Below are 27989 nucleotides of genomic sequence, written 5' to 3' on the forward strand. Positions count from 1 at the left end.
GCCGCTCCCCGGGCTGCCGCTAGAGGGAGCCCGGCGGCCGCGGCCCGGTGCGGCAGGGGAAGGGTAGCCATGGACAGGTTCTCGTGGACCACCGGGCTGCTGGAGATGGGGGAGACGCTGGTGATCCAGCAGCGCGGCGTGCGACTCAGCGACGGGGAGGAAAAGGTGACGGGCGCTGGAGCGGCCTTGCGTGGGGCCTGGCGGAGCGGCTGGAGCGAGGGGGGAGGGTAAAGGACGTGGCCCTGGGCCCCAGGCAAGGGGGTAGTAGGGCTCTGAGTAGGGGTACTCTTGGGTGAGGGGCGCCACACGACGGGTGTGGAGGGCTTGGACTGCAGGCGGAGCATCSATCGGGGGTGTGAGAGGACGTTCTGCGCCAGGCTTGCCTCTGTGAGGAGATTAGGGCGGAGTTCCAGGCTTTGAGGGGCTGTGCTGGTCGACAGCCGGCTGAAYGTGAKCCAGCAGTGTGCCCAGGTTGCCGAGAGGGCAAATGGCGCCCTGACTTGTATCAGTGGTAGTGTGGCCAGCAAGACCAGGGCGGTGATTGTTCCTTTTTACTCGACACTGGTGAGGCCGCGCCCCGAGTCCTGTGTTCCGTTCTGGACCCCTCAGTTCAGGACGGACACTGAGGGGCTGGAGCGAACCCRGAGATGGGCAGCGGAGCTCGGGAAGGGTCTGCAGCACACGTTTTAAGAAGAGCAGCTGARGGAGCTGGGATTATTTAGCCTGGAGAAGAGCAGGCTCGGGGGGGACCTTACTGCTCTCTGCAAMTGCCTGAAAAGAGGGTGGAGCCAGGTCGGGGCCGGTGTCCTCTCCCAGGCAGCAAGTGACAGGAAAAGAGGAAGTAGCCTTAAGCTGTGCTAGGGGAAAGTTTAGGTTGGATATTRGGAAGAATTCCGTAACAGAAGGGGCTGTTAGATGTTGGAATGGACAGCCCTGGGAGATGGTGAAGTCACCGTCCCTGATGGTGTTTAAGGAAAGACTGGGCATGGTACTCAAGACATGGTCTGGTTGACGTGGGGTTGTTGGGTCAAAGGTTGAACCGAGAGGTCTTTTTCCACTTAATTGATTCTGTGATTCTGTGAGAAAGGCTTTGGATAGTGTGTGCAATGTGGGCTGAGGGTTGGGACCCCCACAGGACTCCCACAGGATGTGGCCAGTGTCCCACTGCTCAGGCTGTCACTTCTGTATGGGGCTGTGCCCTATCTTTGGTGTCATAGAGAATATRATGCACAATTTACACTTGAGTCATTCTGGCAAAATACTCTTGAGCTCTGATCGCTGATACCCTCTGCTCTGTTCTGAGCCATCCTATTTATTGCTTCAGTTCACTGCTGGACTGATTCTCAATTTTCCCACACTACAGTAATTGCATGCCCTCACAAAAAGCTGTGAAAATGTGCCTCAGATTGTACAAGGAGGAAACAATTTGCTAATGCACATTTTCCAGGTACTGTTTGCTGTCTGATAAGTAAAGAGCTTKTTAACAGTAACACAGATAGAAGCAATATTCCTTCGTGATAGGATGGAAGATTTCAGACTGTGTACAGCATCTTTTTATTAAGTTGCTTTGCTTTTTTGCATAACTTCTACCTTCTTTGTCAGCATCTAATGGATGTTCCAAAGCCAGTAGCCCTGTTTAAAATACATTTTAAAAYGTTTGTATATCTTGCAGAGTATATGGAGGGAGGATCCTTCAGGATTTCCGGGGGGAAAGCTTATACACTTGAAAAAGGAAGTTTGTGTTTATCCATCTAATCCTTTTATACTAATTTTCTCCATTGTTTCCTCAACTTCATGTATTTTGTTTTCTGGAAAAAAGGGAGTGTTCTCAAAATACTGGGTTGTTAAATCTGATTGCTGATTGTGGTAAGRTGTAATCTTTCCAAGATCAGTATTTATGGAACTTACTGGTTCAGTTTGTTGTTGATCTGTTTTATTTTTCCTGTCCAGGTGAAATTTGATAGTGGAGTTTTACTGCTGAGCACACACAGACTGATCTGGAGGGATCAGAAGAATCATGTAAGTCCCACTTTTGATTCTTGTATGTCATTCATTTGTAAATTCCATAATAAACAACAARTAGCTTGCAATGAAAAGCTTACACATGGAGAGATTTTTCCTGCCTTTTTGTGTGTGTTGTTTTACAAGTATAGTCCACTTTTTGGCTCACAACAGAAAGAAGATTATGTAGTGTTCTTTCACCCTGTCCTGCTTTAATAAAATAATCATGCAGAGATGAGAAGGGATAGGAATGAATCCTGTAAATTCTCCTGTTCTATGGCACAGAAAAAAAAAGCAGTAAAGAGCCTGGTATAACTAAAAAACATTGTAACACTAAAAAATATTGACTGAAGTTGAATGTGTCAGGCAAATCATAATGTGATGGTCTTTCCCATGCTCATTGCTTAGGAAAGCCTTTTCTTGTTTCAAGTCTCAGTTTCCAGTCTTCTGCTCCCACCATATAGTCCCATGATTTGGTAATAGGATGTGTTTGGTGGCAGTATTGTTTTACACACATCTGGGACTTTTTGCACGCTTGGAGTAACAAGGGGCATAATGGCTTCCGCAAGTCTTAGAACCGACCATATCCTCGTTTCCAACAAAAAGATTACATTTGTGTTTTTTTTCCAAGTTCTCCCTCTGCTCCTGGGCCACGTGATTTCTTGTACTCTTCCAAGGTCATTGAATTCCCTAAATCAGCAGAGGAAAAACCTTGGAGAAGAAGTTAATAATTTTATTTTAACTAATTTGATTAATGAAAGGTTCTGACAAGCTCAGGCTTGATTATCAGAAGAGGCAGAGAYGTGGCCTGGAGATGATTGGCAAAAATTACCCAGTTCTGACTAGGAGATGRAATTAACTTTTGTTAGTGTGGTAAATAAAGCTGATTAATTTTCTAGCTCTCAGGACTGAAATATGGGGAGCATGATACCCTTTCATTTTCACGGTGAGTTGTTTAAGCTCAGCTGTGGGTTAATGTTAAACATRGAAACCTTACCTAGTTTATTTAAACCTTTATTCTAGTTTACCTAGAATAAATTTGTAGAGAGATTCCCCTTCTATTGTGTCAGCAATCAATAATGATAAATGGGGCACTTCTTGTTAGGTTAACATAGCAAATATTCCTACAGAAACACAGACAGCTGTGTTTTATTGCTCCTGTTTTTATGTGCAGTAGAACAGTGATTAAAAAAAAAGAATTCTGTAAAGTTTGCTACATAGCTAGATTTGTACAACATCTTGAATGATAAAATCATGCAAAATGTGAGCATGAGACATTAGAAGAAGAAATCCAAATAAACACACAGCAAATTTACCACATTTCTATTTTTGTATCCCTTCCTCTAGCTTTTCTCACCAGGAAGAAGTGATTCTAAGTCCTTGTGCTTAAAATGAGTTCACAACTTTCTGTCATTGAGCTAAAGGAATCAATTGCTTTGACAGTATATGTTTTTTAACGGAAGTGTCATACTGCCTRTCTTTTAAAGTGTTCAGAACTTTGTGAATGTTTTATAAACAGTGACTGTTTGTAGTGGCTTTAAAAACTAGAGTCACAGAAGAGTCTAGATAGCTTGCATTAGAAATTTTTAAAAAAGGAAGTACAACCCAGGTTTTTTTCCCAGTAAGAGAGTCACTTACTAGTTAGGGTTCCTGCATGTATAATTCCCTGCTCTCAACTTAGTGGGTATTTAATTATTCCATGGAAAGAGGAACAATTTTGGCAGTAGAAATTGAGAGTGCCCTGTAACAGTGTCCATTGTAAACTGGTGTTAGGCAGTGGCAGATGGAAGAGAGAGGTTCAGAAACGGATTGCAACCTGTGTTTTCCTCATTCCATGTGTCAATCATTATGTCAATCACCAAGCTATTGTGTGGGAGATGATGTTTCTCAAAGAATATTCACTAAAACAAGACTAAGGCACCTGATTAGATGCTTTGAATTGTTCATTTTGCAATTTCTATTTCAAATACATTTAGAAAGAGTTTAGCCTGGGGTACGTTAGTCTCCAGCAGGTGAATACAATCTTGTTTATTTCTCTTTGTTTTGTCCAAAGCATGGTCCAATAAATGTGTGTTGAGATGCATCAACTGCTGGATTATGTATTCCTATTGCCCTCAAGATAGTAGTCTAGATTTTAGATATTCAGCATTTAAAAAGACTGATGGTTTTAGATATTTTTTTAGCTCCCAAAGCAACATCAATGCAAAAATGTCAAGACCCAGTGAGAATTGTGCACTTACAGAGATAAGCTGCAGTAGTGTGGAAATTCTAATGTTTTAATTTTAAATCTAGATCTAAAGATGTGTTAAATCTCCTAGATCCTKCTATAAATCTAGCTTGAGGTTTTTTAAGTTGATACATTGACACTTAAATTGTTGCAGTTTTGTAATTAACTAGAACTCAGTTTCAAGTTTGTGTTATTCTTCTACATATGTTTCACTGTAATGCATAGTTTCTATTCTGACCCTCATTTTTCACAGAGTGCTGCAGGTAGCACTTGCAGATATCCATACTGTTTGTGAAATGGGGAGAGAATGCTTGGGTTTAGAGAATAAACAGACAGGATATGGTTTAAATTCACCTGTGTTTGTGGTGTTTGTTCCAGGAGTGCTGCATTGCTGTACCTCTGTCTCAGATCGTATTCATTGAAGAACAAGCAGCTGGGATAGGAAAAAGGTATGGTCAGTCTCATTTCCTTTTTTAGATGGATACTTTCGCATGCATGTTATGTGAGGTACCCATTATTATAGATTAATGCATAGTAGGTTCCATTTGCATTCTGAGTTTCCAGACTGACAGCCACAAGGACCGTTGAGATCAAATGTGTAGGAGGGTCATGATTGATGTGATTTGTTAAGTAACTGCCATGTAATCACTAAACAAGTATGTGTTGATATTTTAGAAGTCTTTTCCAACATAAACATTTCTATGATTTTAAGTTTCTAAAGAGAGAAAAAATTTTAACTGGAGAAAAAAATTTTACCTGGAGAAATATAAACACATTTAGCATCTGCTTGCAGCCTGCAGTCAGACTGGTAAGGTAATATGCAAGGGGTATTCAGAAGAAATCAGGTAATTCACTAATGCTGGAGAAGTAAATAAAGACTAATGAAAAGAGTATCAGTAAAATGAGATGGGAATGAGGTACTTGCAGTAATGTTGTGACAGCAGTCTATTAATTTCCCTAAAATAATGCTTTCCCAAGGTTTGTTTTGGTGGYAGGTGTCATTTCAGAGTGTTATTTCCATGTGTGTAACCTTTGAATGTTGGTTTTGGATAAGTTCACATACAGTGTCCATAAGTGAGATATGAAAGTAGGATAGCTTACAAATAATATTGAGACCTTTTGTTTTCCTGTGTCAAAGACAGTGTGTTTTGGCTTTTGACTGGCAATAAGTACTGCCAAATTAAATGACAACTTGATCATCAGTTTTTATCCTAGCTAAAGGATTTTTTGTAAATTATTGCTTGAAATTTTWCAATTTCTTATGTTTATTTCTCAATAATTGATGGTAGGTACATTTTAAACTTGCAAGATGTTGCTGTTTTAGAGGCTGTACTGGTTGTTGTGCTAGATCTACTTCATCAAAATATTTAAATGTTGATGTTTAAATGTAAAGTGTTATTTGATGATCTTTAGGTCTTAGGTGATATAGTTAATAGAGATTTTGATTAAATGGTTAACTTTGATGCAGGAATAGTTTATTTATATATTACAGAAATATCTTCTCTTTCCTTTACCTTTTCCTTAGTGCCAAAATAGTAGTTCATCTTCATCCTGCTTCTTCAAACAAAGAGCCTGGTCCATTCCAAAGCAGCAAATATTCCTACATCAAGCTTTCTTTCAAAGAACATGGGCAGATTGAGGTAAATCTTGTACCATGGATGCCAAGCGCATCAGGTCTTTGGACATGCTTTTCTCCACTTTCTGTGTTAGTGATAATTTTCCATGAACTTTCCATGTTTACTTTTGAGGTGGAACTTTCTGGAAGACAAACACTATGAGCCTTCCATGTTCTATACTTCCATTAAATAATGCAAATACAGTTCCAAAAATGTCAAGAGGCATTACTAGGCTAGTTCTTATTTTAGGGAATTTAGTATAATCTTATACTTTATTTTTTAATCTACTAAATTGAACACAGGATTTTCCAAAATGACGCCTCTGAAATCTGTTAAATGTTTGACAGAGTAAAATATGTTTCTTTGTAGTTAACCCTCTGCTGAACAGAAATCAAACAACTTATTCCTAATTATCTCTCTAATTCTATTGCTGAACGCTTTTCGTTGCCTATCTCTCTAATTCTATTGCTGAACGCTTTTCGTTGCCTATCTCTCTAATTCTATTGCTGAACACTTTTTGTTGCCTCAGAACTTTTCTTTGTTGTACACTTTATAAAAATATTTTTTTTAACCTACACCAAATCTCAAAGATTTTCAGCATTCTAAGAAAAATGTAATATATTTTTAAAAGAAGACTTACCCTAAAAGCCAAAGAAATTGCGCTCTAAAATTTCACAGTGCAAGATCCTTTAACTTTGGACAGTGGAAAAAGCTCTACCTGTTTACTGCAATTGAAAGCTGAAAATCGGATTTTCAACTCAAATTACTTAAAAGTGACTTAAAAATGCATGTGCTTGATCAGACTCATTTTCATTTCTTTGTGAACAGTTTTCAGACTATGTCAACTGTAGATTTATGCATAGTTATAAATGTATGTTTTTCTCAATCACAATTGTATTTATTTTAAAGTTGTGTCTGAAAATTAAACTTGTTGTGCTTACTGGTTGCCTAGCACATCAATTACACCTAAGCCTTTCTTATGACTACAGAATGCTTTCCTGTGAATCTGAACAATGAAAAGGGTGGAATAGATTTTCTTTCTGGATATTGGTCAGTGGATATTGGTACACTTAGTATAAATTGATGCCACCTTCTCGTATTWGCAATAAATAAATTGGTGTAATTCATCTGTCTGGTTGTTTTTATATTGCTGAATTAGCACATCAATAGCAATTGGATTATTCAGCTTTCCTTCCTTTAAAAGTATATCTTTAAGCATACCTCAACATTTTAAACTTTAGAATGGTTTGGGACAGTTTGAATATCTGAAAGAAGTATTTTACRATAGAAGTACTTATGTGAGTTTAACTAGTGACTACATGGCTCCTCCGCTAATGTGAATACTTTCGAAGACTGCACATTTAAAGTTTCCGTATAATAGTGGTGTACCATGGATGTACAGGTGGTACCACAATTTGTCTCCACGCTTTCTAAAGTTTATTTCATCACCACTAAGATGCTAAAAATACCCAGAGGTACTCTGCAGAGTTTATGAAACATCTGTTGTCTCTCTTTAATTTGCAGTTCTATAGACGATTATCAGAAGAARTCACACAAAGAAGATGGGAGAGCATGCCTACTGGTCAGACTATGCAAGTTAACAAGGATTCACAGGTATGTGCAAAGCTTCTGAGCAGGATCTGTGTGTAAGCTCTTGTTTCCATTTCTTGCCACTCCTGTATACTGCATGCAGCACATGCCTCACTGACCAACTTCATGGGTGCGTGCAGGAATTCAGCTTTAGTTTGCCTGTTTTTTCACAGGCATAAATTAGTTTCTCTTTTGCAGTTTTCTCCTGGTAGCCTCTCTTTCTTTAGTGCGTTTAAATAATGAGCTCCTTTTTTTTTTTTTGTTTTAGTTAGACACACATAATTGTACAAATGCAGTATTTATTTATATATACTTTTATTCAGCATGTGAGGTTTAATGAAGCCGGAAAATGTTTTGTCTTAATTGTGATTTCTGGGGGCTTTTTTGTGTCCAGAAGTCAAATCTATAATATGTAACTTACAGGCTTTGAAATCTATATGTATTTGATTTAAATGTATATTCTAAATGGACAGTAGTTAGGGAGAATGTCATGTTAGATTATCTTCTTTATCTGTCTGCATACTTCTTTGTTATAAACTGATAAACAACTACATGTTGTTTCTGTTTCAGWATTCTGCTGAATATATGAATGCAAAGTATTGTATGAATGAAATAGGATGATTTAAAGACTGTTGAACATGAAATCCTGTATGTCCTCTTTTGTAAATGTAGTATCTATAAGCACAGATGCATTCGGAGTAATGCATGAAGAATCTAATCAAAATGTAATCTCTTGTACTTAAATCATAGCAACTGGGGAACACTAGTGCTAAGCCTTGCAGTCAGAGATTAGAGGCATGACAGCACTGCCACTTAGGTACCAGCCTTTCTAGAACACACTTGGCATTGGCCTCCATTCTAATACCTCTGAGGAAGGCAAATTAGACTGAATTTAGCATTGTGTGTCTATGTTTCTGTTTCTTCAGGCTGGATTTCTTGAAGTAATACACTTAGACATTTCCACTGCTCTAATATGGATGTTCACATTGATTTGAGAGGCTAGAATTGATTTGAGCTGAAATAGTCAGTCTGAATCGGGCTATTAAGCATATTAATATTTTTGATRTGCTCTCAATATCATTAATGTCTARTGCAGCAAATTCATACATGCTTCACATTTCTTGTTTATTTTTTTACAATGGTTAAAAATTTCTGTCAAGGAATGCATGAAATATTGTAGGAATGGTATCTGCTGTTTGGGGGAATATTGCCTGTCCTCTAATTTTCACAGTGAGGCAGATGAGAAAACTTTACATTTCCTATTTTGATTCTTTTTTTTTTTCAGGCAGGAAGAGTAAGGGCTGTAGGAATTGTAGGCATTGAAAGGAAATTAGAAGAAAAAAGAAAAGAGACTGACAAAAACATTTCCGAGGTAGGTTCTTTTGAAGTTTCAAGGTCAACCATCTGTCTGAACTATTTACATTCATTCACACTTTCTTTTAGGGAYAGCTGAGACTATTTATTGTTTTTGTTGAGAAGTCTGAATTTATTAATTGATTACAGTTCACAGTTATTTATTTTGTTTAACTGGCTTGTCAATGTATGTAAAGGTACTTCATTTAAACAATTTACCTTTCAAGAAGGTTGTTCTTTGAAACCAGCAGTGTGTATTTATTAAACTAATTTTGGTYTCAATTGAAAATTGAGCATATATTAAGCAGAATGTGCTCATCCAAGTGTCTGCACATAACTGTGGTGAAGTTAAAGTTTCATCTTGTAATCAGGTTTTTAAATGTTAGATTTAGGTTTATAATTACAGCAAAGTGATTTGCAGTCCAGGCATCAACAAGAAGTTACGAGTGGTTTGCAAAATACCTGGGCTAGTTGGAGACCATCCTTTTCCATTGAACCAGCACAATAGTTGGATTCTCGCTATCAATATTGATGGACAGCCGAGGCATTTAATTCCTTCATATACACCTGAGAGCAATACCCTCAAAAATAGTCTGATTCTGTTTTGGTAGTAGGTATTAATACAAAAGTACTCATAAACTACATGCAGCAGATTAGTTCTTGTGGGAAAGCTTTATGGGATTAAGTGTGCCATGAGAAAAAGGTATTTTCTGTGTTAATACTTAGGAAAATTATAGTGCCTTTGCAGGCCAGGTGTTGTTTCAGATACTGGGAGCATTAAACTTTCTTGTTTTCTGTCTGTGAGGAACATAATGAATGAACTTTTGTGTGTCGTTCAAAAGGTATTGTGGTTACATGCRTGTGTGTATAGTTCAAAAGGCATTGTCTGCTTATTTTCTTCCTTTAGTAGCTTTGTCAGAGAGTAAAAGAAATCCATTTATACATGTTGTATGAGCAGAGGAAAATCATGACTTGTAAAATCCTGCCTTCCTCCAGCTTTAAATGTTATAAGTGACTTAATTTAAAAACTGGTGCCCTGGCTTCCAGGAAAAGGCTTCCTGCATCTGCTGTTCAGTGCTGATAAGAATCCAGTTCTTTAGCCTTTTGTTTATCTGAGGAAGTTCCTGTTAGGTGTGTGCACATTCCCCTTTGTTTCCAGGCCTGCCCTGGGTGAGTCAGGCAGAGGAGGAGTTAGACACAGCATGCTGTTTATTTGGCTAAATCAAGGGTTCTTTTGATGAATGTTGTTTTCTTGCAGGTATAAAGATTAGAAATAAGCTGGGAAAAGCCCTTTTAGAAAACTTCTTGTTGRTATCATATACAAATGGAGTAGCAGGACTTTGATTTACACTAGAGATTGGGAAATCTATTGTAAATTATTCAATTTGGTAGACTATGGAGTAAGAAGTATTCTAAAGAGAAGCTGTTGTATTCTTAGTGGTAAATTATTGTTATACTATGGTATATTTTCTTTTCTCCCTGTGGACCACTTAATTTTGGGTGTCTAACTCAGATACTAAGTGTTAGGAGGCTAAACTTGTCCAGTCAGTGGAGAAACACTGGCACTATCAGGAGTGAAAAGCAAACCCTGTCCCTTTCCAGTGGCATCTTTTTTTGTTCTTTTAATGTTGAATGTCTGACCAATAAGCTTCCACATAAGACACCYAGATGTAGATGGGAACAATGGGGTCTTCCTGCAAAAATACTCAGAAGTGTGTCTTTCTAATGGGTGATTAGTCAGAGTAATCCAGAAATGACATAGAGGCAGTGACTAGAAGCTGTAGGAAAGATATCTCTGGCCAGTTACATTTCAATGTAACTGAACCTTCTTTGCTTGGGGCTGGAGGGCTTGGGTGCTGCTGTCAGGCAAACTTTAGATGAAAAGGTTCAGGCATATTTCTCACACCAATTGTTCAAAACAGGTTGTTTGAAAAGGTTGACCACCTGGACATGTTGTCATGTGTTTGAGAGAAGTGAGGAGGCTGAATGTGTGTTGATGAGGGAGAGAAAAAAGAGAGTTGCTTCTCAATATAGTTGCATTAATGGAGTTCCTAGGTCTCCTTTTTTTTAACATGAATTTTTTAATGCTAGTTTGTAATTACTAAAAGTTTGGAATTTCAGTATACTTTAAGCTATTTTAAAAGTATGATCTATTTAAGCCCAAAAACCTCTTGCAGGTTGTTGGAGAGCTGTTGTGTTTGAGACCAAAGCATTTTATTGGAGTATTTAAATTAAGAGATGTTGCCACACATTTCATCCCTCATATGCCATCTTCTTTGCTCATTTGAAATGAGTGTTTCTTACTAACTTAGTAACTTCTACTGAACCACGTCACAGGAGTWCATCTTTAGCTTTACATCTGTAGCTTGCAGCTGGCCAGAAACAACAGATCTCCTTGAGTGAGGGTTAACTCCTGGAATAAAACCTACCATCVCCACCCAGAAACCTTCCCCCGCTTTATGGAGAGCATAATAAAGTTGGACAGTTTAATCTTTTCTGGAACTCCCTATCTCCTTGTCCCTTCCATATCACATGCACATCATAAATCATACCAAAATTCTGTTCACTTACTGAAAAAGTCTGTGATTGATTCTCTTCTTCGTTCTTTGTTGATCATGTTTACTTTAGGACATGCTGTAAAACAATTGTATCAACAAATAAGGTGTGATATCTCACATTGTAACTAATCTAAAGGGATAGCAGCTCTCATKAATAGCTTGGATAGGTGGACAAAAGCAGCTCCCTGTACCTGTGAAGCTTAATGCTGTAATTATACTGATCTGCACTGTCTGCTTTTCATTTCAGGCCTTTGAAGACCTTGGCAAACTAATGGAGAAGGTATGGATGGATGGCATGTGTCACTGAAGTAGACTTACATTTGTTTTCTCAGTTTTAAGCATGCTTTTCTYTGTTGAGCTGAAAGTTGACTTACCTGTGTGTCTTTCTTGATAGGCTAAGGAAATGGTGGAGTTATCCAAATCAATAGCTAATAAGATTAAAGAAAAGCAAGGCGACATCACTGAGGATGAGGTAAATTATTATTTTATTAAATTTAACAGAAATGTTCCTATGGAAAGCAAAAATCTATCTGTTTAATACACGTAATGTTAATAAAAACCATCTGCTCATTGTTTTTTTTGTGTTTCGTCCCTTATACTTTGTGTGGAATTTACTTGCTTAGTGTTAATTTTTCTTTTAGCCATTTTTAAAAGCATTTTTACTACTTCTTAATRAATTTTTCTACCTGTGCTGGTCAAAAAGACATGGTACTAAGTCTTGCCTTCTCTTTGCTGGTTATTGACTATTGGTAGTAAACTGAATGATTTGTTCACCAAAACTGTGTTATAGTAATAAAATCAAAGGTTTTTAAAAACCAGAATCATTCATTAGCTGAGGTACTTTTAAATTTATTTGTTTGTTTGCTTGTTCAGACTATTAAGTTCAAGTCGTATCTACTGAGTATGGGTATAGCTAATCCAGTGACGAGGGAAACGTATGGATCTGGTACAGAGTACCACATGCAACTGGCGAAGCAACTGGCTGGAATCCTGCAGACACCACTAGAGGTAAATTCCCATGTCTTGCACCAGCGTTTTTCCATGTGTTGCTGAATTTTGATATGTGTTTTGGCTGTAGCACTCTGCTGTTTTTAAGCAGAATTAGCAGCACTGCCTCTTTTTCAATGTGTATATGAATATATATTGTCTTTWTGACTAAAAAGCTTAATTGTAAGTACAAATTTTTATTTGGAGTAATGGATCAACTTTTAATTTGCAAAATATTGATGAGATTTAGAAAATTGTTCAAGTTGTCTTTGAGCAGGCCTATATTCATCCCTTGCTGCAGAATATTTCTTTTTTTGAAGAGGGAAATGGCACTGATTGAAAATCTAATGAGTCTTTAAACTGCATAAAATTTMCATATTTTACAAATATAGGACATAATTATTAAGTGGATTGCCAGCCCTTAGTRATATCTCCTGTTTTAATTTATCTTAAACTGTTACAGATTATCGGTTTGTCACCAAAAAGTTAGATTTCATGTTGCTGTTTATGAGGCTATGTTCCTACTAAAAAGCATACATACTACAGTATTTTTGTGAAAGATATGTGATACCTACTGTGATCAGAATGGAAAACTGAGTTTGTCTGAAAAGTAAAAAGGATAAATGGATTGATGTATTTAATGCTGAAATTTTTTGTGCCTGTGATTTATTCTCTACTTTAAAGTCAGAGTAATTCATAGTCCTTGGGTGTGATGTCTCTGGTTCACATTTTAAAATTAGTGAAAGGTACAACTTACCTCTTTAGTTTTTACCATTAGGGCCCATCATTTACCCCCTCTGTTTTACTTGTTTAATAAGCCATATGCAAGTAGAGGTGCTGTGTTTACTGGGTGAATGCTGTTTTTCTTACCAGTCTTGTGCTTAACACAGGAGCGAGGGGGGATCATGTCCCTTACGGAAGTGTACTGCTTGGTAAATCGTGCACGAGGGCTGGAGGTGAGACACTGCTTTGGGTCTATGTTTTATAACAGGACTTCAGTGGTAAGGAAATTTAAAAGGGTAAAATGTTCCCTACCAATTGTTCTTTCTACTTGTCTACAGCAAGATGTGAACAGCCCTTTATTAAAATTAGGTTTTTACCTTTTTCCTGTCTCATTCTTCCATATAATACTTAYGTGTCCTTTAAAAGTTGTGATGATGTTTGCTGCTTTTTATGACATCGTGTAAAAGGGAAAATCCATATTTACCCAGAAACAAAACTTAAAGGACAGAGACTACTAAAGAATGGTGRATCTCCTGGGGAATTTTTACAAAATACAACAATTCTTTCTGTAAACAGAGCAAGCGGGATTATTATAGAACACATAGTAAGTGAACAGAAAGGAGCATAGAAACCAAGAAAATAGACTGCACAATAGAAAGGAAAAAGAATTAACAATAAGTGTAGCCTGGTGTATTTTATATCTGCAGCTACTAAAACTTTGTTTGTTTTGATGTTATACTATACACCTGAAATGCAAACTGTGAATAAATGTGTTTTACTATTTTAATAGTTGCTGTCACCAGAGGATTTAGTAAATGCTTGTAAAATGCTGGAATCACTGAAATTGCCACTAAGGTAAGAGCTTTACAGATTTATTTATAAAGCATGACACTCATAGGTCAGATCATGATGATTTAATATTTTTTTCGCAGTAGGTGTTTTTTGTGGTTGTTGTGGGTATTTTTAACAAAGTCATTCTTTGCTTAAAGGATACTGCCATATGCACCAACATCCACTCTACACTAAAACATTAATTTTTATCTAGAAAGACATTATGTTTTTTCACCTCTAATACAATTTTTTCAGACTGGGAAGAGGGTTTAATCTAGACCAGACATATGCCTTGCTCTTTCCAATCTCTTCAGGTTTTGAAGATGCTATTAAGCTTAAGTTCATCTTACAGAACTTGTTTGGGGTTTAGGGGATTTTTTTCCCTTTTGTAATGTGGCTATAGGTGTGGATGCATTAGAAATGTGCCCGTAGGTGATGTGCACAGATTTTTTAGTTACTTTGCCTCTCTATTTTGATTTTAGGCTTCGGATATTCGATAGTGGTGTGATGGTGATTGAGCTCCAGTCTCATAACGAAGAGGAAATGGTAGCTGCTGCTTTGGAGACAGTAAGTGCACTGCATTTCCTTTGGTGTTCTGACCAGGCTAGGGAAATTTAAACACATTAAGTAAAAAAGTTGAGGTATGGGATTTCCTCATGAGGTTTAAAAATACAAGACATTCCACTTCATATCTTCTAAGAGAAATATTTAAATAGAACTTCTCATCTTCAGAGTTCTGTGCAGGCRGTAATTTTAGTCATTGCTTTCTCTTTAAGAACTAAATCACTTTTCTATCTCTCTTTAAACTTCATTAACCTTCAACCTTCCTTGAAATCTTTTGCGCTGTAGAATGAAATTCATGGCGTGTATTGAGTTCCTAATTTAACAGAAGTGGACTTCAGACACTGTACATGATGTGCTTGAAGGCAGTGGGAGCAGCTCTTAAATGTTAATCTAGGTAGTTGTTTGGTTTGGGTTTATTTCAYAGAGCAGTATATTGGATGTGTAACATCTTGCAGAGTTTGCTGCTGTAAAGAGCATTCAGTGGGAGAGTATTGTGTATAGAATTAAGCTAGCTTCATCAGGAAAAAAAGGTAGTATGAATTGCTCAGTGTCATAAACCTTTATTGTCTTGYTGCCTCTGGACACTTTACAGTCCTGTTATCCCATTATTTGATGTATTTTTCTGTGTCTCAGTGGAATGTATTTTTTTATTTTCATACACTAGAGAAAAGGCTGGTTCAGTGTRTCCAAAGTTAAATGTTAAAGTCAAAGAGGGAGCACTCGAGAAAAAGTAGARCTATCACAGACACCTCGCTTGACACAAGGTAGATTGTTCACTGCATTTTGCATGATTGTCACCATAAAGCTTCTGCTTATCAAAAAGATTTTAAGAGAAATTTATAGAGCCACTTAAAAGATTCCATTCTAAGCTAACAACATTAACGTGCTTAAGTCTTTCAAAATATGTTAATATTTTCAGTTTATTTTCTTGTATTTATAGGAAAGTACCTAGACCATTTATGGTTTTTTCCTGTTTATTTTTGATTTTTCTTGCCTTCAGCAAGAGCACTTAGGTCTTTGAAAAGAAAGGGAAAGCCTTTCTTGATAACAAAGGAGGTCAACTGCAAAAAGTAACAGATGGTAAATTTATTGCCAAGGTGACTTTTTGCWGTTATGTCCATAATATGAGACTTTGACTCCACAGAAAGATGTAAGGAGAAGCTTCAGCTGAGGAAGGCTAGCCTGTATTGGAAGGTTTYCTGTATGGGAAAAAGAAGATGAGAGCAGACTTGTGGCCAAAAGCATCCATACTTTATTGTTATTGCACTTACACATGAAGTTCTGAGAAGAAGTGAAAGGAAGCCATAGGGTTTCAGGCAGAACAGAGATGTGGTTTTGAAGGGCTGGTGAAGACAGGAAATGACATGGACGTCAAAGGAATCCGAAATCACCCTTGATGAGARTAGTGGTTTGGGAAGGAAAGATAATTAATCACCGATTGTCTAGCTGACATCCATTACTCAGATTTGATCCCTTAGCTTCCGAAAATCTCATGTTCGGACTAATTTAATCTGAATTTCTGTGAAAGGACTACTGCTGAGAATGATACAGAATAGACTCTCCCCACCCAGTTATGTGAGAAGCAGGAAATGGAAACTACATCTGCAGTTATAACTTTGCTTGAATCTAAAGCAATGGAGAAATGGAAGAGTTTTTATTTTTAGGGTAATAAAACATGTTTRTCTGGGAAATTTAATGCACTAGTAAGTCTAGACTTCATGTATAGTACTTATCTGGTATTTTRAAAATCCGCATGTCCAATGTGGGTAAGATTTCATTTTAGCATGTATTAAGTAACATGGCTGAGACAAAAGGGCCAAAGTTTGGCCAAGAATGAACCCGTCTTTTGCATCATATGAATGTGATGGTCACTTTTAGTTTTCCTTCTAGTATGCCATAATGTCATGTGAAGTACTAAGGTTGGGGGGTTTTCATGTAGGTAGTGGGTATATTTAAAATGCCATAAAACTCAAATTCTTCACTTCTACCTGAGATGACTTACATTTGTACATTGATGAGCTACCCTGAACAGGTCTTTTTATTTCCTCATTTAGGCTTCAGCATTTGCAGAATCACTTGGAATAGTTCTGCTGTGTGAATACTGTGGAGTCTGTTTGAGATTCCTCTCTGAGCTATTCCAGTTTTTCCATTCATTTGGCCCCAAGGCATCTTCTAAAAGAAATCCAAAGGAAAGGATACCATATGATTTATTTACTGATTTAACTCTTTTCTCTCTTCCTTTTTTCTACTTCTTCCAGTTTTCCCAGGACACAGAAAAGGGAAATACTCACAGTTAGTTGTACTTTTTAAAATGCAAACAAATTAATTTTCTTTTCAAGAATTTGCTACCAATTTATCACTCTCAAGGCTAGACTTGATTCAGTAGCTGAGAGAACGTGGTTTTCTTTGAATACCGTAGTTTGTTTATTTGTGTATTTGGTTTTTGACAGGTATCCGAAAAGGGTTCTCTCACAGCTGACGAGTTTGCTAAGCTGGTGGGGATGTCTGTTCTCTTAGCCAAAGAAAGGTAAGTAATAATTGTTGCATTTAATACTTTAGTTGTCATGTTGTCCTCAAGTAATCCAGCACATCTTTTGCTTTCTCTAGGCTGCTTCTTGCTGAAAAGATGGGCCATCTTTGCAGAGATGATTCCGTGGAAGGCTTGAGATTCTACCCAAACTTATTTCTGACACAAAGCTAATACCATTTGTGTACAGTTTGTTATGTCATAGTTGAACAAGAGAGCAGAGGGCAGACTCCTTCTAAGAACTGACTTTAAAATTTTTATTTTGTTAGTCAACTGCGACAGACATGAACATTGCAATGCTTTTACAGTTCTCAGGTATTTTAAGTACTGAATCCTCTTACATGGAACTGAAAGGAAATAGAAATCACAAAGTCAAAAGCATGTCAATTGTCTCAAGCCAACTCACTCATTTTTCAAGTTTTATTTGATGTTCTCTGTAGTTCTCATTTCAAGAGAAGATTCCACACCAGTGAAAGTGGAGATAATATCACCATAGAGTGCCGTGAGGGTCAGCGCCCGAAAGCCACGTTACTGCATACTCCCAATTCCAGTTTGTTTATGTTTGGAGCAGCAAAGCAGGCAGATGTATCCACAGTGATAAGAAACGTGACTTTGGTGTGTACTGAAGTATAAGGAACAAACAAGTGTAGAATAAATGCTTCTACTAGAAGTGATGAACAGTTTTCTAAGAAAGAGTCTTATGGTTCTGTAATTTGAGACAAAAAGAACATGCTGCAAGAGAGATTATTATRTGTCATGTGAATCTAAAAATTACCATGTTTATTTTGTCATATCTTACACTAATATCTCAGATAAAAGCATGGTTAGCACCGACTTCCTCCCTTCTCTTTCCTTGCCATCTTGCTTCCTGTCCATTTATGTGGCACTTTGGGTGCCGTTTCTCTCTCTGTAGCAGAGTGGAGCAGCCTCCTGTCACTCTACCAGGCTTTGTGCTTTAATGTGCTTCTATTTTGTACTTCTAACAAAAAATAATTTGTTTGTCCCATCAGCCTACTACTTGTTTTGAGGAAACAGTTCATTTGCTTACCTCTCATGTGAAAATTCATATGCTTTCCATATTGAAGGGAGGAAGAAGACTATCACCCTGTGTTTAACAGTCACAAGGTATCACTGTTTGGATTCCTCACCCTGTGTTCATACTGAATGCAGTATAGTCACCTCAGTTTTCCTAACTCCAGTGGAGTTGTTACACTACTTGAAGATCTGTTGTTGTGATGATAACAGTTAAGTGGATGTCTATGATCCACATCACCTGAATTTTTGGCATTTTGAAGTGACTTTTTAATAAATTAATTCAAGGTATGGGCAAGGACAGGATACAGGTTAACTGCACTGTGGTTAAAATGGTTGGATCAACTTCACAAAAGGACAAAAAGGCTTTTAATATGAGCCTGAAAATATTTTCAGAATATTTCAGTGTTACCATAGCTCAGACATGAGTTAAGAGCCTGCCAATAAGGACTTCAGTGCAGAGATCCCTACAGTGATCACACCTGTGGTTTGTGGGGTGTTGTTTATATCGGGTGAGCTGTGTCCTCTTATTCTTGTCATGAACAAGCTTTGATACAGTGCTTTCTTTAAGGCAGTTTTCCTCTGCTCCACGAAGGTGCTAAAACTTATATTTTTGAGATAGCTGAAGGAACCGGTTCCACACCATTCTTACTGTGTTGGTCACCTGGTATTATCCCTTCAGGACTCTTAGATCTTGCTTTCCTTCACCTTCCCCACAACCCACAGGAGAGATCCATGCGAAGTACACCAAGCACCACATATTAAGGAAGGACTGAAAAGTGAGAAATTCGGAAGCAAAAAGGTATTTTGTGTCAAGGCATATAAAAACCTGTCACGGGAGACCAGTGGTGGCCTGAACCTCTCCCCACAAGAGGGCACGTCATGTGCAGGAAGAACAAAACCTGAAAGGAAATGCCAAGTGTAAACTACTAGCCTCTGTTCTTTCAACCCCCAGTGGTTCATTATCTTAATTAAGCAATAATAATACAGCCTATTTAGAATAATGATACTTTCTCAAGCTTTTCTTTCCCAAGATTTTTCATTGATTTTGTTTTTCCTACAGGGAAGAAGTGTTTAGGCTAAATTGTATGGCTGGTTTAGAATTTAAGCATACACGTRAGAAAATGACTACTAGAAAGTAAGAAAAATTAAAACATTTTCTTAAATAGACTTCTGTTGAGTTTTTTCTTTTTAAATGTTTTAAATGCTTTAAAATCTTTGCACATCAAAAACTTGGGTTCTATGAGGCAGGTTTTTAAAATACATCATATTTTTGCTATCTCACTTTGTACCTAGAAGGGTATAATATAGTTTTGATTTAAAGGGCAGAATTAAATGTAATTAGAGGACCCTGCTTCTGTTGCTGAGTAACCTGGGGCCCATCCCGGCCAGAACAGTCAAACTTTAGGTGTCTGCTCAAGCACCACCTTCATGAGGGAAGCAGTCTGAGTACAAGCCAAGCATTATTCTCTACGTGCTAGCACTGACAAGGCATTTGGCACATTTCAGCATGTTTTCCCGGCTAATSTAAAACTGAAATCAGGTATCCAAAACCTTGGGGAGAGCCAGCTGTTGGGTGAACAAGGGRAATGACATTTACGGGTGTGCTGTACCATGGTAGTGCATTACTCTTTCGTGAACTGTCATTGCCCACAAGAAATCCATTGACTATTGAGGCAGGATTCTAAGAGAGAGGAAAATACAAAAATTGCCATTCTTACAGATAATACTAGTTTAATACAAAAGGTACAGATATGAACCTTTCCTGTTTTGATTATTTGTAGCATATTTGTATCATGATATATAACTATTACCTCATTTTGCCAGGGCTGCCTACACAATTAGTGCTTGTCTTTTTATGGAGCAGTTTTGATTGTGTTTTTCATTTGAAAACATGGGCTTTTGAAAACYTCTGACAGGAAGACACTCCTCAGGAATCTGTACATCTTTTTCCGTTTCACCTTTGCTTTGTTTACAGGAAAATTATATTCAGCCTATGGAAACRTGGATCTAATGTGGACTATATTTCTGCAGTGCAAATTTTTTTTCTTCTGAAATGTATACGTGGATGTGCATTTGGAAGTCCTCAGATATGTATCTTTCACAATCATTACTGGTTGCATATTGATTAACTAAACTCTTTGATGCTCAGTTCTTCTAATAGAACTTTCATGGTTTGTCCAAAGAGCCTGACTGCGCTTCTAAAATTAGTGCAAGTATTATCACTGAATTCGTGAGAACAGTAGCAGGAGACAGTGGRAGCCTGTTGCCAGCAGTAGAGGTTCCTGCTTCCTGAAGCCTGGGAGACTCTCAATTGCAACTGGACAGTTCTTTCAAAATACACACTAAAAAGGCAGGAACAGCCAATTTCAAAAATATTTGTGGATTTGATAAGAAATTATTGTTTTCTCTGGGAGGAACTCCCTCTCCAATGTATTTTCTGTTGAGTTCAGTTGGCAAATCTGATAATTACGTTCCTACTCCTATTCTAGCAGTTCCCATTTCATCTTAACTCTCAATCCTGCAGGCATTTGTGTGAAATGCAAGACCATACAGTTCCAGGTCACCTTCTGTTGGGAAGATTTCAACTATAATTTTGTTCTCTGAAGAATGAGCTATAARTGCTCATGTTGAGAGAATATTCTAGACATATCTGCTGGCAACGTTTTAAAAATCTATTTAAATACTCTTAATGGAGCAGAAGTCCAAGTATCTGTCCTCCCAGACACCTCCCAGGTACTTGTCCTGTCCAGCAGGCTTGAGAGTAGTTTTTCTTTGTGGTTTAGAATTAAAGTATTATTCAAATTAGGAAAAAAACAAAGCAACCAAAACACACAACAAAACACAAAAATTTCAGGGGTGACTGAAGGCAACTTAAGTTTCAGAAAACCCCACAGCCTGCTAGTTTGCACATGCTCTTGGAGAGGCAGACCTGACAGAAACCACAGTGCTGTGTATCCCTGCTCCAGACCAAAGACCAGGTAGGATCTGGGGTCTCCTGCCTTCCCACTGGACTCACAGAATGCTGTAACTTCAAGTTTCGGCTGATAAAAGAGCATATTAAACCCTGCCCTGCCCTGCTCTCAGCAGAGATGGACAGCAAGTTTAAGGTAAAAGGGGCTCGTACTGGTGGAATAGTCAATGTGTATCTAGTCCTGCTCTGACCACCAGGCTCAGACTCTTCAGACTTTTTGAAAAGTTTTGTTAATTCCAAGTATTTTATGTACAAGTATTATCATCAGTATTASGAAGTTGTAAAGCTGGGGACTGGTCTAAATGCTGTTACTCTGTATTTTTGAAGCCAACAGTCAAATTGGTGGTCCTGTGTCATTTGCTTTATACATGCAGAACACTCCCAGAAACTAAAACAAAAGAGTCATTATTTTATTTTAACCAAAAGAAAATTGCAGGAGGATACATTCTGTGTGAAGCACTTTCTTATTTCAAAGAACAAAAAAGCCAGCACARTTGCACAGAATACATTTGTGTCTGTTGTTGGTGCAGCATTTTTCCTTTGGCTATTTAGTGACTCACTTCACGTAGGTAGAAATCTTCCTAAATGTTGCCTAAATATAACAATATTGGAGTGTATRAGTCTGTTGTTTCAGCCAGACACAGCAGTTGTGTGTGTCTGTGGTGTAATTCCCCCAAGTTTCACTTTGCATTAGACAGAGAATTTGAGGTGTGTCCTTAAATTGCAGAGATACTCTGATTTGATCCACTCATTAGATAAGAATGGCAAAACTCCCACCAATTTAAAACCCAGCCTTTGTTGTGATTATCAAATGTTGACTAGTTAGCAGCTCTGTAAATGGATGTATTGGGTATGGCTGAGCTGTGGCAGAGAGAATGAAGATCTTAAAACACATTCTGGAGTGAAAATCAAAATGKTTTGTCTTTTCAGTAGAACTATCAAACTAGGTACAGCTGTTGCAAAGTGACTATTTCTGATATTTCTGCATTCCTATTGTTTTTTCCACAGTGTTTTGGGGAAGGCAAGATAAGGATAATTCTTTTTTTCCACCAGGACTCTAATCTTTTTATAGGTTAAAAGGCCAGAAGAGACTAWTATGACCTTTCATCTTGCCTGACCTTTCAGGCAACAGAAACTGTAGGACTTCCCTTATTTAATTTGTGTTTGAAGTAGAACTCCTCTTTAGGAACAACGGGAAATTGCATCTTCTGGGAAATCCCACTGCATCCCTTAGCAGATTATTCCAGGGATTATTTCCTGCTGAAAAAATAAGTTACGGTCTACACAATCCAAACATATTTAGCTTTGTCTTCTAGACACTGGACCTTATATTTAATTATATTATATTTAATAAGTGCTTTATTAAGCATAAGTTCCTGTCATGCTGGAATATAGCAATTTCTTAAACATTGATCATTTGGAGTCTTTTTGCCCATCATGTTGCCCATTTCTCTGCTCCTCCAAAGGCTTTCCATAGTTACCCAATAGCTGCCTTAAATTGTGAACACTAGCATTGGGCCAAGAAAAGCTACAGTAAATGTGTTAATTGCAGAGACCACTTGTTGCCCCAGATTTTATACCTCCAGCCATACACAGAGGGCATTCCCACACTATCAAACACATGCTTGAACCTGTGCTTGTGCTCAATTCACTCCCCATCCACATAGCTCGCACTCKTCTAAGTAAGGTGGCATCATTCTCTGCTCCAAACCTGTGGGCAGCAGCACAAATTCATGGATGTGACAGTGGGAGCTCAAGACTCAATATGAGCTGCAGATCTTTGTAAAGTAATGACTCCCCAGGAGAGCTGTGCATCCTACAAAGCATGTTCTATAGTCTTTGTTCATAGATGTGTCATTTTATGGGAGCTATATTAAAACAGGTATTGTTGGCTAAAACCTAGTGTACTCAGAGATTTCTCAGTGATAGTGACTTGTCTTCAGAATTTTCCATTCTCCCAGTTTATGTGTTATTTGAAAATCTGAGCAGTGATGATGTTACATTYTCTTTTAGGTCTCTGAAAAATTTTTAATTTGCTAAAACCTAGTCCATGCTTAAATCTTTAGGTAAATACATCCTACTTGAAAATTACACATTAAAAAGACATTTTGAGATCAATTAGTCAACACTTAACTCTTTTAAAGCATACTGTGCTAATTCTACACAAGCATCCTTCATGGAAATATCAGGGTTTACCAATCCAATTTTTTTATGGAAATGCTAAATATCATTACATTATAACATTGCTACCTTTACTCACCAAACTCCTAAATTTATCTAAAATGCATTTTCCACCAACTTTTGTCAAGTGGCATTGGTTATGGTACTCTCACTTTTTATTATCAGCTTTTCCATCCCTGTATCTGGATACTGGGTAAGGTTGCCAGCTCTGTATCAGTCAGAGCTGCTCTCTCTTTACAAATCAACCAAATTAATGAAAATCCATGATAATTCATCCAGTGGTCTGAAACCTCCACAGCATSTCCAGACCAACTGACTGGAAAAACAATATTAAAAACTATTGGATGGAAGTTTATCCAAAGCTGCTGATTTTAACTAGATTAACTGCTGATTTTCACTAGAGCTGCTCTTATTTTACCTTCTGAGGCTTGCATTGGTACAGAAATATTTTATTACTAATCTGGAGCATGGCTTTATTGTCTGTTTTTCACCCCAAAACAGAACACAAATATTTATTGAACGTCACTGTTTCTTTTGCACACCAACTGATGAGTCACATTTTTCACATAGCAGTGGATAACAGTAGAATAGCAACCATTCTTTTGTTTTAAATTTATATTAAAATCAGACAAATCTTTGTCACTCAACATTGCTGACTGTAGATCTCATCTTCTCTTATGTTCTTTATCAGCTTTATGCTTCTGATTTTGAACAATTTCAGCTTTTTATCCTACTCGTTTTTATTAATTTAAATGCCCTTGGTCATTAAGATATTTATATTCTTGTCACTTCTCCAACTAAGACTGCAGTGCAACCTTTCTTTTTTTTTTTTTTTTTTTTTTTTTTGAGACTTTTTCTTGAACAATGCAGAGATATGTTTTTCACGAGGACATGTTTTAGTTTCTCCATCTTTCCAGCTCTGAATTTTCCCCATAACACCAAATATTTATATTACCATTTTGGCCCTTACCTTGATCATGCATAACAGATGACTCTTGTATCCCAGCCAGCACTGCTTTGAGGATTTCACAATTAATTTGCCTTTGCCAGTGTGGATGAGGGCAAATAGAGATTTCTCTGTCTTATTATTGCAGCTCCCCTTAGGAAGTTTGAGGTCAATTTAATATTAGCAAGAGAAGGCCTTTAGCATATTTTGCACAGATAGAAATCACATACAATGTCACATCTCTCTCCACTACACAGAGCAGAGAGGGAATTCAGAAGCCAGACATTCTGCTTTCACACCTGGTGGTCTGTGGACAGTATGTGCTAATACATGATCTTGTTTTAATGCCAACGGAAGAAAAGGACATTTTCTTCCCAGCCCAACTGTGCTGGCAGTGGGGACAGAGCCAGCAACCAACACCCCACCTTATGCCCACTGAATACCACCAACACAGCCAATCTGGTGATCATGCCCTTCATATAAGGGCCCTTAACTTGGTTTGGGTAAAATCAGGCAGACTGGTTTCAGCTCCTGGCTGGAGCAAAGGTGGCTGCTCTGGCCTGGCTRAGAAGGGGCAGCTACCCACAGTCTCTGGCACCATACATCACCACACATGCAAGTGATTTCTGCACAGCTGCCAGGAACTGGAAAACACATAATCCCATTTTTACAGGCCATGAAGCTTTTTCCTGTTTGAYCTTCCTGCCAGGGCTGTCTTCAACATTGGGCTGTCTTCAACATTTCAGCCACATGGGCTGCCTCAGCCAGCAGTTACCTGGGATATGTGTGCAGGTGGGATCCGTCTGCACTCCCTGCTTGCTTATCACACCGGCAGCTGGTGCTAGAGATCAGCAATTAAAGACTACTCTCTCTTTGTATCCTTCAGTGTCTAACTTAATTTAGATCTCAGCGTTATGGTTGGGGGCTAAATGAGCATTCATCTGCTCCCTCGTTCCCCCATTCCTTCTGTTATTAGTTTCTCACTCTCCAGGGAGACCAACTTTAATGGCAAGGATTTTATCCACCGCTAGCCAGATGCCTCAGAGACCTGCTCCGTTGAAGTATTTTAATGAAAAATATGTTCCTGATGAAATTTGGATGGCATGTTAACAAAGACAGATCTTAGTCCTTAGCATCACAGCAGGTGTATTATGTGAAAACATAATCCACTGTGCTTCAAAGGGTCTAATAAAGTAGCCTGTCTATTTATCCACTGCTCATTCTCCTGTTATCTGGGCTCTTTACAATTTCTACCATGTAATCATAGGGGCAACTTGTGATTTCTAATCACTATTTTTTGGACTCTGTCCCTTTCTGGAAGTGTTGATGCAAAGATGATTATGGTTGGAAAGAAGGCACAGGGGAAATGCAGTGACTTGAGCTGCTGTCTTGGCTTTGTTTCTGGCTTTACAGTTTGAGCATAATCTCAGGGAATCAGTTTACTCTAGCAGAAAAAAAAATAAGACAAAGCCTTTTTCATCAGAATTGGAAAACAAAAGATCAAAAATCACTCATAACTCATAAAATACTGTAAGACCATTAGATCAAAGGCACTACAATAAGTGCAAAATACCATGGTATAAGTAAAACATCTTGCCACGTGTTCCAGACGCTTTTCTGCTGCATGGATTTCTTTATTTTCTCCTCTGCATTACAGAGGAAAGAAGATCTTTTCCCCTAGTGATTAAATCTTCACAAGATTATGCTCAGAGTGGAAAAAAGCCTGGCAATAGATTYACCAATGTATGATTTTTCAGATGTTAAATACCAGCAGCAAGTGAGGCTGAAGTTTCAGTCTTGGATTTGAGCAGACGTTTCAGAGCAGGGAACCATTCACCTCACTCTTTCTCTTCTATGAGCTTCTCAATGATCTGGAATCTACTTACAGCATTGTTTTCTATATTATTTCTATATATTTCTATATACCATGTGTGATTTATTTCCTGTTTCATTCAAACCAAATCCAGTGTCTGAGTGYATTCACTTGTGCCAGCTGGTACCTTACATGATCAATGGGAAAGATGCTTCTGCCAGGACTGCACACCTCTGCACTTTAGCACCTCTATTGTGGCACTGCCTGGAGCTGAACTCTTGCTGCCAGTCACAACCAGACATGGACACGGGAAGCTCCTCAGCATTCAAAGGAAGAGTTGCACAATCTCACCACAAGAGATGTAACATGGTCATGTATCTGCAAGTGTCTGGTGGCAAAATGCCTGGATACACACTACTGTGTGTATCCTYGAAAACATCAAATAAAATCTTAGCTACAATAAAAGATGATTTTAAAAAAACCCCCATTGTACACACCTCTATTAAAACAAACCAGGAGAATATTTAGAATTTTGATTCAAAATTTGGTTCAAAATAAAATGTTTAAAAACAGCCCAGAAAATCTTCATGACACATGGATASCTCCCTTTTTGCTGACCAGAACACAATGTCGAGTTCCTCAACAAGGGTTTATCTTGTTCTTCCGAAGGTTTTTGTCAGTACTCCAGATGGCAGTGTGCCTGTGAAGCATTAACCACCACAGACCCCAGCAGCATAYGGAATAAGGTTTTAGCAGCAGGTTGATCAGAGTCCGGTGACAGTGGTGGGCAACAACCCTGATCAGCTATTTGGTCCAGCATCCATTGGGGGCAGGAATGCCTTTGTTGTGTTGAAATTGTGTATTTCTCCATCATATGGATGATACAAGTTACATAGGTGGGACCTTTTGGTCTATTTTTAATTCTGAACACCAAAAGCTGACAATTCCTTCCTYTTGGGCCCTTTATGTCATGCCCACGATTACTATAAATGAATAAGGGAGAGCAGGAAATTTCATTACATGTAACATTGTCTGAAGTAAGCACTCCTTGAAATCCTCTCCTATCTTTTTGGGCATGTAGGTATCCATTGGTTTATATTTAAATCACAGACTTCATGTCATGCAAGTGAATTTTACCATAGTTTGAGATAAATGAGTCTGTTGCATAAAAACCGATGGAGAGAGTTTTTCTTAAAGAAGTCTGTGCACGAGGATAATTTTATCATGCAACAACTATTCCCTGAACATTATCYATAAACACTTGACATGACAAACTCCTGTACATACTACCTTTGGCGGCAGACAAGCACATTAAGGAGCTGGCGCTGCTCTTTGCTGTTTGATGCCCTGTCTCCACTGCTGCAAGCTGACTCGCTGACTCTGGAGAGCGGCCTCCTGCCTGCCCGCCGCTCTCTTCACGAGTCATCATCCCCAGCCTGGCTCCGACGTGCCAGCCCGTGCCTGGCAGGTTGCCCTTACCAACGCCCAGCGGGAGGCGAGGGATTTTCGCGGAGCATGCTTTGTTGGAAACGAGACACACAAGGATTATCGAGTCCCATACTCCTGGCCCTGCACGAAAACACCCCAAGAGTCACACCACGTGCTAGGAGCATTGTCCAAATGCTTCTTTAACTGTCAGGCTGGTGCTGTGGGAGCCTGTGCCAGTGCCCAACCCCTCTCTGGGGGAAGAACCTTTCCTAATACACACCTTAAACCTCTCCTGACACAACTTCAGGCCATGCCCTCGTGTGCTGTCACTGGTCACCACAGAGATCAGTGCCTGCCCCTCCACTTCCCATCGTGAGGAAGCTGTAGACTGCGATGAGGTCTCCTCTCAGCCTCCTCCAGGCTGAACAGACCAAGTGACTTCAGCCGCTCGTCGTACGGCTACCATACAAGCAGCACGCCCCGTGAGGCGAGCTGCGGGGCTGTCCCCTCACCGGGACCGGCCTCCGACCCAGCTCGGGGCTCACACAGGGCGAAGGAGACCCCTCCCGGGTCTCCTATCGCGGGGCCGCCGCAGGCGGGCGGGCGGGCGTGTGAGGGCGGCGCGGCCGTGGCCGCGG

The 27989-nt window shown here is 38.7% G+C and overlaps 1 protein-coding gene across 1 annotated transcript; it reads left to right on the forward strand.

Moving 5' to 3' along the window:
* The first annotated feature begins 34 nt into the window (after positions 1 to 34).
* VPS36 (vacuolar protein sorting 36 homolog) lies at positions 35 to 19176 on the forward strand. Its single transcript, XM_057367419.1, has 14 exons — positions 35 to 165; positions 1951 to 2019; positions 4607 to 4677; positions 5754 to 5868; positions 7369 to 7458; positions 8720 to 8806; positions 11593 to 11625; positions 11740 to 11817; positions 12219 to 12353; positions 13223 to 13288; positions 13846 to 13910; positions 14369 to 14453; positions 16901 to 16977; positions 17058 to 19176. The coding sequence occupies exons 1-14, from the start codon at positions 70 to 72 to the stop codon at positions 17149 to 17151; spliced, it is 1161 nt and encodes a 386-aa protein (XP_057223402.1). The 5' UTR covers positions 35 to 69; the 3' UTR covers positions 17152 to 19176.
* Positions 19177 to 27989: the final 8813 nt, after the last annotated feature.

The sequence above is a fragment of the Malurus melanocephalus genome, unplaced genomic scaffold (genome assembly GCF_030028575.1).
Source record: "Malurus melanocephalus ecotype Western Australia unplaced genomic scaffold, MMel_1.1 scaffold_78, whole genome shotgun sequence".
Taxonomy (NCBI): domain Eukaryota; kingdom Metazoa; phylum Chordata; class Aves; order Passeriformes; family Maluridae; genus Malurus; species Malurus melanocephalus.